At 41.9% G+C, this 13,626-nt stretch overlaps 2 protein-coding genes and 1 non-coding gene across 3 annotated transcripts; all 3 read right to left on the bottom strand.

Annotated features, from left to right (window-relative positions):
• Positions 1-2,161: 2,161 nt before the first annotated feature.
• Positions 2,162-5,095, bottom strand: LOC105918008. Its single transcript, XM_036148062.1, has 3 exons — positions 4,107-5,095; positions 3,823-4,014; positions 2,162-2,827 (listed from the first exon to the last, which is right to left on the bottom strand). Exons 1-3 carry the CDS (start codon positions 4,207-4,209, stop codon positions 2,532-2,534), a joined length of 591 nt encoding a protein of 196 aa, XP_036003955.1. The 5' UTR covers positions 4,210-5,095; the 3' UTR covers positions 2,162-2,531.
• Positions 5,096-7,004: 1,909 nt separating this feature from the next.
• plbd1 (phospholipase B domain containing 1) lies at positions 7,005-13,299 on the bottom strand. Its single transcript, XM_012852979.3, has 11 exons — positions 13,087-13,299; positions 12,458-12,680; positions 11,650-11,733; positions 11,114-11,255; positions 10,584-10,724; positions 9,021-9,165; positions 8,739-8,939; positions 8,464-8,604; positions 8,185-8,370; positions 7,778-7,884; positions 7,005-7,683 (listed from the first exon to the last, which is right to left on the bottom strand). The coding sequence occupies exons 1-11, from the start codon at positions 13,151-13,153 to the stop codon at positions 7,507-7,509; spliced, it is 1,614 nt and encodes a 537-aa protein (XP_012708433.2). The 5' UTR covers positions 13,154-13,299; the 3' UTR covers positions 7,005-7,506.
• A 131-nt stretch (positions 13,300-13,430) lies between these two features.
• trnar-ccu lies at positions 13,431-13,503 on the bottom strand. Its single transcript has one exon. It is a non-coding gene; the product is annotated as a tRNA-Arg (tRNA).
• Positions 13,504-13,626: the final 123 nt, after the last annotated feature.

The following is a 13,626-nucleotide window of genomic DNA, read 5'->3' on the forward strand; positions in this document are numbered from 1 at the left end:
GTCCGCCGCTGTTTCGCTGTAAAAGAGACGTGCGTTAGCCTTGGTTTTAATCAGTAAAACGACTGCTTTTTCCAAATCTAAGACCATGGTTTTTAAACATTGTTGCTATGGAACGTGCAACAGCGACTCGAGGTACGCTGATTGTCCGCATATGAAAGATGTTTTCTTCAAGACTGCCAAGGAGAAATGTGTGCGCTGGGACCGGGGCGGTCGGCCTACACAACAGTTCAACCCGGAAAAAGTTACCAAATTCACGTACATATGTAGCAAGCATTTTGTCGGAGGAAAGGGCCCAACCGAAGAACATCCTGACCCAATTCCAGCGACATCAAGTAGTGAACAGGTAAGAGTATTTTGGTGGCCGACATGTTAATATTGAAGCGCCTGCTACCATGATAGCATATAGGCTATCATGGTAGCAGGCGCTAACATGATAGCCTGCTACCAGGATAGCTTACTCAAAAACATTTCAAATAAGACAAAAATTAAACACCGATTCCTGGACGGTGATTACAAACAAAAAAAAAAAACGGCTGACGATGCCATGACCGCCGCGCAGGAAAAAAAACAAACAAAGCTTACCGTTCGATCAACTCGGCCCGTTTTCCAGTCTTTTTAGCCCTCGACACTCAAGCCATCGTTTGAGCTGAAGGTTGGTGTGTTCTTCGACAGTGCGACCAGTAATCCGTGCGCCTGGGACATCGTCTTGGGAAAGTTTAATGGCTGCAAAGTCGGTCATATCGCTGTTTCTGTTGCGCGTGTAATAGCTGGTTGCTACGGGCGCTCTCTACCTGTATGCTCTACCAAAGCGGCAAAAGGGGCGTTGCTCTTGAGACGGTGACGTCACGTGCGCGGTACGCTATTGTATTTATTCATTTTTTTAAATTAATAATCGATACTTGCCGTCAAGAATCGATGCAGTAGATCGCGAAAATTAGAATCGCGATGCATCGTCATGACGATTATTTTGCACACCCCTACTCTCTATCAACAATGTCTTAGTCAAGTTTTTCTCCTTTCAAAATACGAGTTATGGTGTGGAACCACTTCGGTGCAGTGTGTGGCCCGTGTTCACTTCCTGGTTCCTGAGCCAATCACACGAGAGTTCCCAGGGTTCCCCAAACAGAGTGCAGCATTTCATATTCAATTTTGGCGAAAGAGCAGCAGTAAGTAAAACTTCAGGGGAGTTTCACAGCCGCAACGGACCATTGAGTAAACAGCAGGCTGTTGTCAGTGGCAGGCTGTTGTGAATGTGTTGCTCCGATTTGAAACACTAGGTGTCATTATTGCTTGTTGCTCCTTTAATGTCAGTCTGCTTTACACATGCTAAAACCATTTTTTTTGTGTGTTTGGGATCATTGTCTCGACTGTGATTAACAATTCAACGGTCTAGCGGTCGACTTCACATGAAAGTTGAGAATCTCGAGGCAGACTTACATATTTATTATTGCATGGACTATGTGCAATCAAACAGTCCCAAAACATAGTGCTGACACCACCATGCTTGAGTACAGTGCTTAAAAGCCTCACTTTGATTCCTCCGCATGTATTTCTTGTCACTGAGACCAAATTTCTGTCTCGTCTGACCATAAAGCTTTTCCTCGTCAAGGTATTTGGCTTGTCAGCGTTGGCGAACCTTGAAGGTTGAAAGTGTCTTTCTCGGAGCACATTTTGGTGGTCATCCTCTCAGCCCACGTGGTTGTTAACCTTGCTTCTCCATGGAACAGGCACACTTGGGTTCTGGCTCATAGAAAGTACACACACAAAGAAATTTCTTCTTTGTAAAAATCATTGAAGATGGATGCATCCACTGGATCTTTGAAGGCATCACTGAAGGCCCAAGATAAAAATGACATCATATGGAGGGTATGTAAATGTCTGGTTGGAACTATAAATAATGTAATAATAAAAACACAGCCCAACAAAACCGCTCACTCTCCTCAAAATAATATGAAATTAAAGGAATCGGGAGCAAATATTGACACCAGGTGTTATCATTGCGTTGTAACAATAGCCATGTGTGTCTTATTAAATACCAAATGAGTGCATGTCCATTTTCTGTCATGGCACAACAATGCTACCTTGTTTTTAAAACATCGACATTCATTTTGTGGTTTAATAAAATTGTTTCAATGTGGCTCAAAATCTGAAGTAGTTTGTGTTTTATGTTCCGTGAATATTTTAATAAGCAGGTTTTACACAGGCTGCAGCGGTTTTGACACACTGAAATACAAGCATTACAGAAATATAGAAAGTGATAAACGATTCAGATTATTAAAACAAAAAGCATGAAATTATGACGAATAACATAAAATCTCAAGAGACTTTAAAACATGACTAACACATATTCAGAGTTTGATCGTTTGGGGAAACCCAAGGGCATCCTTACCTCTACAATTACACCCCCTAAAGCTTCAGATGCTACACAAATTCTTGCTTTTCGTCGAGGAATTGAGTCTAAATTATGTGACACTAAATACATGTCTCCCACAACATTTGAAAAACAAGGCACAGATGCGGCTTACACAAATCTACACAGTTTTAGTTGTAACTAACGCAGTGCCTCCCAGCTCTGTGGCAGGAAGTGGGACTCTGTGGTCTGCCACGGTGCTGCACGCAGGCAGCCCTCCGTTTTCCTCTTCAGCGCCATGCTTTGCGGGGTCGCTGCAAACGCTGAAGCCGTCCTCCCACTTTGGATCCATTTGGGCTCCCTGGTGCATCTGATGGCAGGATGTGGGGCCATTTTCTGCTCTCTGAGGGACCTTTCTGTCTGGCAGGTAAAACGTGGCTTTTGCTTCTGCTTTCTGAAGAACCTCTTGTTCAGGGCCTGGACACAAATATGAATAAAGTTGGAGTATTTATACACGCCTTGCAACCAAAAACCATGCGAGGTTTTCTTATTTTGTCAAGCTGCAGCCACAAAGATCGGTGCATTTTATTGGAAAAACATAACAGGTTTTCAACTCCTGACCTCAAATACGTTGCCCACTCCTTCACCTCCGCCAGCCATTCAAACAATGTTGCATTTATAGCAGCGGAATGAGGTAACGCAGTTTTCTGCATTCCTGCTTGTCTCGTGCGCAGAGGTGTACACAGACAACTTATTCAGTGATGACAAAAGTGATCTTTGTTGTCACAGGAATCTCCTCCACCTACTCTCCTGATGTCTCTGGGTTATTAAATAAGGACCAGAATTATATTGTCATATTCATGACATGAAGAACAAAACCTTCATGCCGGATTTAGACCTTAGAAAGTTGCTGCATCTGCTGAGCTTTGGTCACATGAGAGATGCTTTTGGTCCTGGACTCTGACATCTTGCAGGCAAGATGGTCTTTCTTTGCTGTCTTCTTCACGTCATGGAAAACCAACTTATCGTATGCATAGTGAGGGGAGCTAATTTAGCCTACCCCGCCAACTGATGCATGTTGAAACCAGAATAGAGGTTTATGACAGCACAGCTGACCCATGGGAGGCCTGAGACGGAGAGAATAGAAACTGAGGAGTTTCAGGAGTTTCTACAGTGATGAGCGTCACACTTCATCACCTGCCTGCTTGCCATCTTACTTCCTCCAGAAGGCTCTCTCTCGGATGTCTGCTCAGCGTGTCAGCCCCGCCCCCCCTCGAATAATATCTCAAAAATAAAGATATAAAGATATTCTACTCTGACAGCTTTCTTTGTTGCCATACCCGGTCTCTGAGCACAATTTAAACAATGTTTTTGAATAGTTTATATCTGTGTGATTTAAAAACAACTATTCAAGCAATTTTGCCTCTGCCGCTCTTTAACAAATTAGGCGAACTATTAACATTAGAGCTTACCAAGGTCTTTGTGGGCTTTGGTCTGCCGTCTGAATATGACAAACCAAAGGGTCAGAGCCAAGACGGACCCCAGAGTGACCAGGATCACGGAGATCCACAGAGTCTGACTCAGCACCAGCCCATCTGGTGGACCGGTTGACCTGGCGGGGCTGAGTCTCGCTGTGATCGGGTCCACGACGGTCAGAATGGGCTCTGAGGAGATAACGGACACTGAATTTAACTCGCCTCACCTTGAAGAGGGAGATAGGTACAGACAAAGCAGCAAAAGGTTCAATGTGACTCACCTGTCGGTGGGTGAAGCTTACGGTTGGCTATCGACTTCATTTTGAAACAGTCCCTGAGGAGGATGTCCCACGTTTTCCCCTCAGGACACTTCTGCTCGGCCATGGCTGCAGCAGGGTAAACGGAGACGGGCTGTGCTGTCCTCCTGTGAACTCGTTTGTGACAGTAAAATGAAAAAGCATCAGAAGAAAAGCATTTAGATCCAGTGGGGGGATGTGATGAGAGAATTTGTGAAATGAGCCTAGCTGTCCTAAAAGGTTTCAGTTCCTCTATTCGAAAGGAAAGACTGAATCATTTCATGTATCCCTCGGGGGCACAGACACACACACACACAGACAGCATGTTGTTAAATATCTATATAAACTGTGTTCTCCCTGTGAATTATTTGACTGAACTTTGTCACCTTGGTTTTCACTTTTGGGTTATGTTTTTACAGTTTGGTAGCTTCGGTATTAAGTCATGTTCTGTTCAGTCATTGATGTCGTGTCCTTGAGTTTTACATTTAGTGTGTTTTTCTTCAGCCTTGCATAGTTATTGAATTTATGTTTGCTTTGTGTGTTGGCCATTCTTTTTACGCTCTCTGTGATCTTTGGATGACCTTTACACTTTATTATTTCTATAACTGTGGTGACTCAAAGTGGATTTTTTGCAGCACACAGCAGAGTTTGGTGTTATTAAGAGGCCAGGTTAAACTTTGGTGACCTTTTGGCCAACATTTACTGATATCTTAAAAAATGTTGGGTTGCAAGTTGGTAGTAACTCGGGTACTGTTGATCCCAGAATGGCTGAACTAGTTGGTGGACAGTTGGGTGGTGGTGAGTGAATGAATAACGTCTCCTCCAGTTAGTTATCTGACCTCTGGGTAATTCTGTTGAGGGCAGTGAGGCAGGTGAGTTAAGTCAGGTGGAGGTAGGCTGCTTGATGAGTAATGTCCTCCTCTGCAGAGAGCCGAGTGCCTGAGATATGCATTGAGATGGTGGTCTGAACCAGGAAGTAGCTTGAAGGTATGACTGTGGTGGAAGAATGATTCACATATGCGTGAACAATACAAAGAAACCAAAGCAGCAGATGGACAATATATATCCCACAGTCTTCAAATCTAATATATATATATTAGTGCTGTCAAACGATGAAAAAGTTTAATGCAGATTATTCGCATAATGTCAATAGTTAACTCAAGATTAATCGCAACTTAATTGCATATTTTATCTTTTTATTTTTGAAAGTGTAAAAGCCTATTTGGGCATTAATTTGCAATTTTGCAGTAAATGACAAGTTAAAAAAAACATGCTTGTACAATTTTTGTTTTTATTGTTTATTTTTCAAGGACTTTTCAGAATTGGAGTGATAACATCTCGGTGCCATAAAATGTTAAACTCTGGCCAATAATGGCTAAATCACTAAATCATAACACCCTGATGTTTACACAATGTTAAATGTGTAAATAAATACCTGCTTTCATGCCGAAATTTTTTTCCGCCTCTTAAACAAAGATAGACATGGCATTACGCATATAGTACATATAAATGAATACATTAGAACAAAGTCGCAAGTTTTATTGTTAATTTTTTCACTATCACACACATATGTAATTCTGAGCTTTAACACCACCAACAATAATTTCTTCGTATATTTTTGCTTGCTGTTTATATCCATGTTCATACAGTTTAAAGCCTTTAAAATTTCCAGGTCATTCCAGAGTCTTAAACTTTTCTTGCAACTGGGGCAGGAGCTTAATACCCTTGAAATAGTAATAGTAATAATGTATAATAGAGAAATGTTTTGCGCAGCTTCGTGTGCTGACACTGTAACTCCAAGCATACTTTATTTGGCAACGTAATTCAGTCTTAGTTTGTCAAATGCAGAGACAACAAATTAATAAGCATTAAAATACAGTTTATGGGTTGGGATACTGCAATATTATCAGCATGTAAAAACTCATCTTCAGAACCAATCTCTGCTTAAAATGGTGATCTGCACCAAGTAATCTACTTTCAGCTGTTATCATTGGTTATTGCACCGTAAACTGCAGAAAATATGTGCAGAGTTGCTCTCTCTGCCTTTACTCCCTCGGCTCCCATGTCAGCCAAGAGCAGAAAACATGGATGCGCTCCAGCGCCCAATGAGGCGGAGGGATATTTCAGCTGGTTATACGGTGTGTGTGTGGTGCAGGCGGGTCTCTTTATAACTCCTGTTTATCGTCACTTATTTTAGAGCCCAAATAAGCGACTTCACTTTCAGAAACAAGCCCAAAAAACACAACCCGCGGGTCTGTTATGATATAGTCTCTACCAAACACTTCGCATTCTTGGATCTACGGAAAGCACAGAGGGTAAAACACAGTCCGGGCAAAAATACTAAAGGTAAGTTCTTACAACAGAAGGGGAGAGGAGGCCATCGGGTGTTTAAACCTAAGGAAGACACATTTATTGTAGGTAATGTGAGCATACTGTCAGATAAACCCAACCAAGTCTGTAGTCTGACAAAGCAGCATTTGGTTTGGAAGAATCTGAAAATGAGATCCCAAAGCAGACCTTCCGCATAGATTTTATTTCTAAATAATACGGTGGAAAACCTAAGAGTCCTTTCTTTAACCGGTGGGTTGCCGGTTCAAACCCCCGCTCCAACTGTCTCAGTTGTTATTTCCTTGGGCAAGACACTTTGGTGACCAGAGGGCCCAATGGCACGGAATGGCAGCCTCACTTCTGTCACTCTGCCCCATAGACATGTATCACAACTAATATGATCAAAATTGCAAGATTTAATCCATATTAAACTCAGTACTAACCTCCATCACAAGATTTTCTAATTTCATGCATCCCCAGAACACATCCTAATCAAGATGGAGGCCCTGCAGAGATTTACTGAGCTGACAAACAATAAACATCAAAACAAACCGATGCTGGTAAAAGTGTAAACATTTAATAAAAAAGACACATGAAAAGATAATGATACACAGTTTACAGCGAAACACAGACTAAGAGGAAAACACAAATCTGAGATTTGGCTTTTTCTGCAAAGTAAAAGATTTAAAGTGAACAAATCACATCAGCAGTAAGAATCAGCACCTATTTGCACGGTCCAATTAATGACTGTAGATAGTGTTTGCATGCATGCATTAAGACATTCAAGAGTTTAAAAAGTGAGAGTGCATTGATTTGGCACTTTTTTTTGGGATAAATCATTAGGGTTGCTGTCAGTGTTCAAGGCACCAAAAGAAACACGACCCTGCGATCATAAATAAATCATTCCTTACAGCCTGAGAGAAGAAACGAGAGAGCGTTCTTGATACGTGAGCTTTGCTCATCAGCAACAAGTTGTACCTGTAGCCCCGGGGATTCATCACACAGAAAGCCTCAGGGAGGAAGACTTTCTTTGTCTCTCTAAAAACACTCATACAGCTCATGGCTTAAAGTAACGAGGCTGCATCCTGACAAATGTGAAGTTGTAGTACTGCGGCAGGCCCTGGTGGCTGATGCTGCCGAACTTGTCCCAGGCGAACGGAGGGAGCCCGTCCTGCGTCGTGGGCCCATTCACCGCCTCTGCCACGAAGTCACCCGCCATGTTGAAGTCTGTTACCTGGATGGAAGGCAAGACGAGTTAAAGTCTCAGCGTCGCTAAAGAGCACTTAAAGCTATTCCTGTGCATGTTTATCTTGGTGATGAGGTCGTACTTTAGTGTCATAGCAGCCTCCTGGTGAGGGCTTCTCTGATCTCAGGTCATTACGGCAGCAGATGGTTTTGCAGGGGTTGCCCGCAGAGTATGGGTCTTCCTTGTAGTCTGAAAAAACAACAGAACATTACTTTACACGTACGGCTGCTGATTAATAACATGTTGAGCCTTCTGGATGAACAACTGGACCGTTACAGCAATATTTCACAGTTAAATGCAAAGATATTCACACCCCTTAAACTTTTTTAACATTTCCTCACTTCACAACAACAAACTTCTACGTGTTCTTTGGGATTTTACAAAACTACGACATTCATTAGAAGCAGCCTTGGTTATGACTATGACCCGGTTCTCCGATTAGCACCAATGGCTGCCGCTGATGCGACAAAGTGACATCACGTTCCTCACCATTGAACCTCATGATGTGTTTCAAAGAGTCCAGGTCTTTCACGGCAGCCTGGTCGCGTCTGAAGATCTTTGCCCTTGGACAGAGGTCGTAGGAGAAGTCCTCACCATACTCCTGCCACATTTCCCCGTACCCACTCAGGATGTAGATGTTGCGGTGGAAGGGAATGTTGTAGGACGGCCAGTGCCCTGCGTCAAGCAAAGCGCGGAGACAACCATAAGCTGGACGGTTCCCAACGAGACGAATGGCGTCAAAGACAGGAACGGGGGGGGGTGAGTTACCTCTGCGCAGCGCTTGTGTCTGGTCAGAGTGCTCCACCAGGCCGGGGATCTGCTCCACCACGGTCAGAGCACCATCATCGATGCTGTGACCCAGCTTAACTTTGCTCCTGTCCAGCACCATGTACTGGTTGTTGTAGGTGCCTGAAATGTTGGTTGACAGAAGACAGGCAGTGGAAGGTAAAATTAGCTTTGCAAGCTTAGAAGCTTTTAATCTCTATTGTACTCCTGAGGGGGGGAAAAATAAAAGGAGAGTATTTTCACTGTGATCCACTGACCAGAGTTGTACTTGGAGAAGGTTTTGGCCCATTCCTCTCCTGTGTGAGCCAAGCTGTGAGCCAGCCTGACTCTCTGCCATGACAGGAGGCTGTTTGGAGTGATTTTGTCAAATAGGGAGGAATTGAAGACGTTGTTGGTGGTCTGGGTCATCATCAAACCACTGCCCAAGAGGTAGAAATCATCCAGCGAGACAAGGAAACCTGGAGAGACAAGGTAAGAACCAATTTGTCAGACAGCAGATCATGAGAGACGAACAGAGAGCGACCTGGGGCGTTATTTACCCGGGTAGCTGCTGAAGGAAAGCTTCCCAGTGGCTGTGTGGGGCTCAGAGATGTGGAAATCCCAGTGTTTGTAGATGCGCATGGTGGCAGCGTATGTGTACCAGCTGGAATGGGCAAACAGGAGGTTCTCATAGCCTGGAAGCATCTATGGAGGAGGATGTCAAATGGTTAAGCTTTTTCATTCAAAAACACATTTCTGTACCAGATTTATTTGTTTCTGTAACTCATACTATTATATTATATTATATTATATTATATTATATTATATTATATTATATTATATTATATTATTATGTGAGGACATCAGGGTTAGGGAGAAGTCCTTGCACTTAAGCCAGTTTATTGGCATTAAAGCATAAATACAGGGCACGTAAACTATAATTGCATCCATGCAGTCCTTTGCAGCTGTAATATTGTACATACTGATATTACCAATATTGTTATGCTGATTTTGATTAGGTATGTCGTGCAGCTCTCTGCAAAATATGATACAGTTGGAAAGAAACAACTGAAGATATAACTGATCTGAATGTTCAGAATTTTAGCTTTGTTGCATTTAATTGGTTTAAACGTGTTTTTAATTTGTCTTATTAAGTAACAGTACTTAAAAAACAACTAGAAGATCCTTAACTTATAATTTGCAACAAAATTCAAACTGCACTGGATTGCTAAAAGCTTTCAAATGCGACAATTGTTTCAGACACAACAACTTTCATTTAAATCCAACAATGCAGCAACACATTAGCTTATACAAAAATCTTTTATTTATTTATTTTATTTTGCATGTAAGAGCCATCTTGAAGTCCCAGAGGAAAGAAAGTACACCCTCTGTCAGTTCAAGGGTTCTTTACATTTACATAACCTGGTCTTTACCAGGTTTTAAATCTAACCTCAAGCATAGAAACCAACACTCCACAGATTCAACCATTTTGTCAAGACATAGTGCAAAAATCTGTGAGAAATTAGGTATGCAGAATTCTTTAAATATAAGTTTTTAGACTCAGACATACTATCTTAGGGGGAAATTGTTGAATATATTAGTCAATGGAATATAACAAATTGAACTGGTACATTTTATCCAACTCCAAATAATAAATACAAAATAGATTGTCTTAATTTAAGACAGAAAATATAATAATAATAATAATAATAATAATAATAATAATAATAATAAAAAAAATATATATATATATATATATATATATATATATATATATATATATATATATATATATATATATATATATATATATATATATATATATATATATATATATATATATTTTTTTTTTTTTTTTTTGTAATGGCCAGCAGATCACTGATCACAGCTGATCGGACAAATTTGTCCGATTCCAATGTCTGGTTGATTGGTGCAGCTAAGACAAAAATAAATACAAGTCTAGAACTTTATGTAGTTGCACTTCCTTTTTAGTATGACACATAGCTGGTGTGTTCTGCAGAAATTCTGAGTGTGTGTGACCTTTTATGACATTTAACTGACAATGTCCTTTTGAAGGATGCATCAAAGAGGCAGTGGAGCCTGAATCAGGTTAGTTATCCCACCTTAATGAGTGCCGAGCAGTGCCCCATCCCTGGAAGTTTGAAGTCTCTGAGCGGGGAGTTGGAGCTCGGAACCAAGGCTGGGATCAGATCCAGCAGGTCTCCCACTCCGTTTAGGAACTGGACATCAAACATCGACAGTGGCTGTGGGAAGGACAGCAGATTAACAGCTGGTCAGGAAACGAAAACTAACAGCGCTGCTGCCTTCACTGAGAAAAAACAACTGCACCTACATGTGTTGTGGTAAAACAATATGCTGATGTTCCTTTTCATTTCAAACTTTACAGGGAGAAGTTTGGTCGGCTTTGAGCTTCCTCATTCTAAATCTGAGTGTCTTTTATCAATAGGGTGGCAAACAGAAAACATGTCATTTTACAAGCTAGGTTACTAATGCACTTCAACATGAGACACGTCTCACGCTTGGAGACTTTACATTGTGTTTGATGCATTCTATGATTATAGATTTTCTTTCAGGGGTAAATCTGGCCAAACCTTGATTTGTTAGATAACCGTTTAAAGTATGGATTATTGACCTTCTTTCCTTGCTTCTTGGCCCAGTCTGCCACTCCGGCTTGCAGGCCGTCCATCTGGGCCAGGATGAAGCCCGCGTGCTTCCACAGAGGATCAGAGCTCTTGTTGAGCTTCACCTGCTCTCTGACCCACGAGTCCTGCTTCCTACGAGGGGCGACACTTCCTGTTTATTTACTATTCACAGTCACCTGCAACAAAGACTGAACGCGTAGTAAGACGTTCCACAGACGGACCAGAGCTGTCACATGCTAAAAATAAACACCCGTTGAGCCCCACCCAGACATCTGTAAACACGCGTCTACAACGCTCGCGGGTTAAAGTCAAGCAGATGCATTGATCTTCTGTGTGTACAGTGCAGCCGAGGACTGCGGCTGGAGAGTAAATACCAGACCCCTCACATGACTGAACCAGGAGCTGAACTGAGAAGAGGATATGAAAGACGACGGCTATGTGTATCTCGGACCGGGTACTGTAGGCTGGGGCAGTTCTGTTACGGCTGCGGCTTTAGTTTCTCACAGGGAAAACAGAACGTACTCACGCCATGAAAGTCTTGACTGGACCCAGGATCTTGGGGTCGGTGATCAGCTGTGGATACATGTTGGTGTAGTGGTCCATCATCTGCCTCAGGAAGGAGAGGAACAGTTAATACTAGACAACGGTGTTAGGAAACATGGAACATGGTGTGTTCAGGGTGATGTGCAGTGTTAGTTTTCTGAAGCAGACTGTAAGACGTTCGAAGCTTTCGATACGTTTCATAACCTAGCCCTACTTTAAACTTCTCCATAGCTTCTCTCTTTGACCTGTCTGCTTCGTTTTTTTTTGACTTTGGGATGCCTTTTGCTCCCTAATTTTCTCTAAACAACCTCTAAAGGCTTCGCAGGTTGTTCTTAAAAGCAGCATGATGCTGCCATCGCCACGTTTGACGGTGGGAATGGTGTACAAAGAACAGCTGCACATTTATATTGATTTTACGTTACACACAAGTGGCCTCTATTTCCTAAACACGTGACTTTTAAAGGCAATTAGTTGCACTGAATTTTATTTAGAGGTATCAAGAGTAAAGGAGGGTGACCATAGATGGATGCCACCCTTTTTTTGATTTTCAACAACCGTGTGTTATTTTCCTTGCTTCAAATTAATGCAAACTATTATGTGTTGTCTATTATGTAAAATTTGAATAAAATACATTAAAGATTTTGGTTGCAAAGTGACAATATGTGCAAAAGGTGAAGAATTATGAACACTTCTGTAAGGCGTGGGTCTCATCTCATAGGAGGCTTTTAGCTTACATACATGCTTAATATCATTAAAAAAAAAGATGCAGAAAGATAATGTGTGCTTCTTACTGGGCAGTGAGGAATCCCTCAAGGTAGCCAGCCAGAAAAAAGGTGACCTCGTCTGTTTCAGGGGTCTTCCCATATCCTGCACGGATCTCCAGGATGCTCCAGCCTGTACTGGACAGGGTGTCATTCAGATACCCGTATGCATCGCCATCAGTCTCCGTCACCCCCTCCTTCAGCACCACAAGCTTTTGTTCAGGGTCCCAGTACACAGTGGCAGTGGTCACCTCTGGGCAGAGATCATCATTGTCAAACATTAATGAACATTAATCAAAAAAATAAAATAAAAAACACACACCAAACTTTCAATAGTAAAACTGCACTTTTCATAAAACATCAGTCCTTTATTTGTAACTTGTAGTTAAGAGTTAAGTTGCATCCAAAAATGTTAATGTCAGTTTAGCTGAATATAAATAGATGTTCTAGCAAGCGTAACTAATAATAACCACTCATGTCACAAGATGCCTTAATAACTAAATGAAGTATCACAGTCGTCACCAAGAGTCCAGATAAACTTATTTAAACTTGGTTTAGAGTAGCTTTTAGCCAGCCGCCGTCTGCAGGTAAAATCCCTAAAAAAATAAAGCCAGGTGGTTCTCACACTTGAACAACCACTCGAAGTCGTCCTCACTTACTGTCAGCAGCGAAGGTCGTCACCATATAGACGGAAAGGAAGACATACAGCTTCGTTATTAGCAGCATGTTTGCACAAATGCAGTGAAAGGCTAAGAGCGGAGCAGCATGAAGGAGCAAATGAACTAACTAAAGTGGAAGCAACGAAGAAATCAATGGTATGAGACGGAGGGAAAGTCCAGGGTAGTCGGAGAGTCACGGGAGCGGAGCGCTTCCTGGTTGGCTGGGAGCCCATGGGAAAACAGGAAACAGTAATCGGCAATTGAAAAAAGCCGTGCAGTTTGACAAATTGGAAATATTAAAATTCTCAGCGTGAATTGTGCGACACATATGTTAAAAGTACTTTCACCCCAGATGGGACTCGAACCCACAATCCCTGGCTTAGGAGGCCAGTGCCTTATCCATTAGGCCACTGGGGCATGCACAGCAGCTGAAAGCAGAGCTTCAGATTCAAAGAGTTGTGGATCATTGGTATATATTATCATATAAAATTGCAAAATTATAATATGAAATTAAATATCCGGTTATCAAGTAAGTGCGAA

The sequence above is a fragment of the Fundulus heteroclitus genome, chromosome 16 (genome assembly GCF_011125445.2).
Source record: "Fundulus heteroclitus isolate FHET01 chromosome 16, MU-UCD_Fhet_4.1, whole genome shotgun sequence".
Taxonomy (NCBI): domain Eukaryota; kingdom Metazoa; phylum Chordata; class Actinopteri; order Cyprinodontiformes; family Fundulidae; genus Fundulus; species Fundulus heteroclitus.

Bases quoted from the DNA above. Each gene is read 5' to 3' on its own strand.
- plbd1 (XM_012852979.3), bottom strand. From the start codon at position 13,153: ATGCTGCTAATAACGAAGCTGTATGTCTTCCTTTCCGTCTATATGGTG. The intron at 8,371-8,463 runs GTAACTCACCCC...TGCTTGACGCAG, and splicing joins GACACAAGCGCTGCGCAGAG to GGCACTGGCCGTCCTACAAC. The intron at 7,684-7,777 runs GTACGACCTCAT...CCTTCCATCCAG, and splicing joins GAGGCTGCTATGACACTAAA to GTAACAGACTTCAACATGGC.
- LOC105918008 (XM_036148062.1), bottom strand. From the start codon at position 4,209: ATGGCCGAGCAGAAGTGTCCTGAGGGGAAAACGTGGGACATCCTCCTC. The intron at 4,015-4,106 runs GTGAGTCACATT...TTATCTCCTCAG, and splicing joins TAAGCTTCACCCACCGACAG to AGCCCATTCTGACCGTCGTG. The intron at 2,828-3,822 runs GTAAGCTCTAAT...ATTTGTGTCCAG, and splicing joins CAAAGCCCACAAAGACCTTG to GCCCTGAACAAGAGGTTCTT.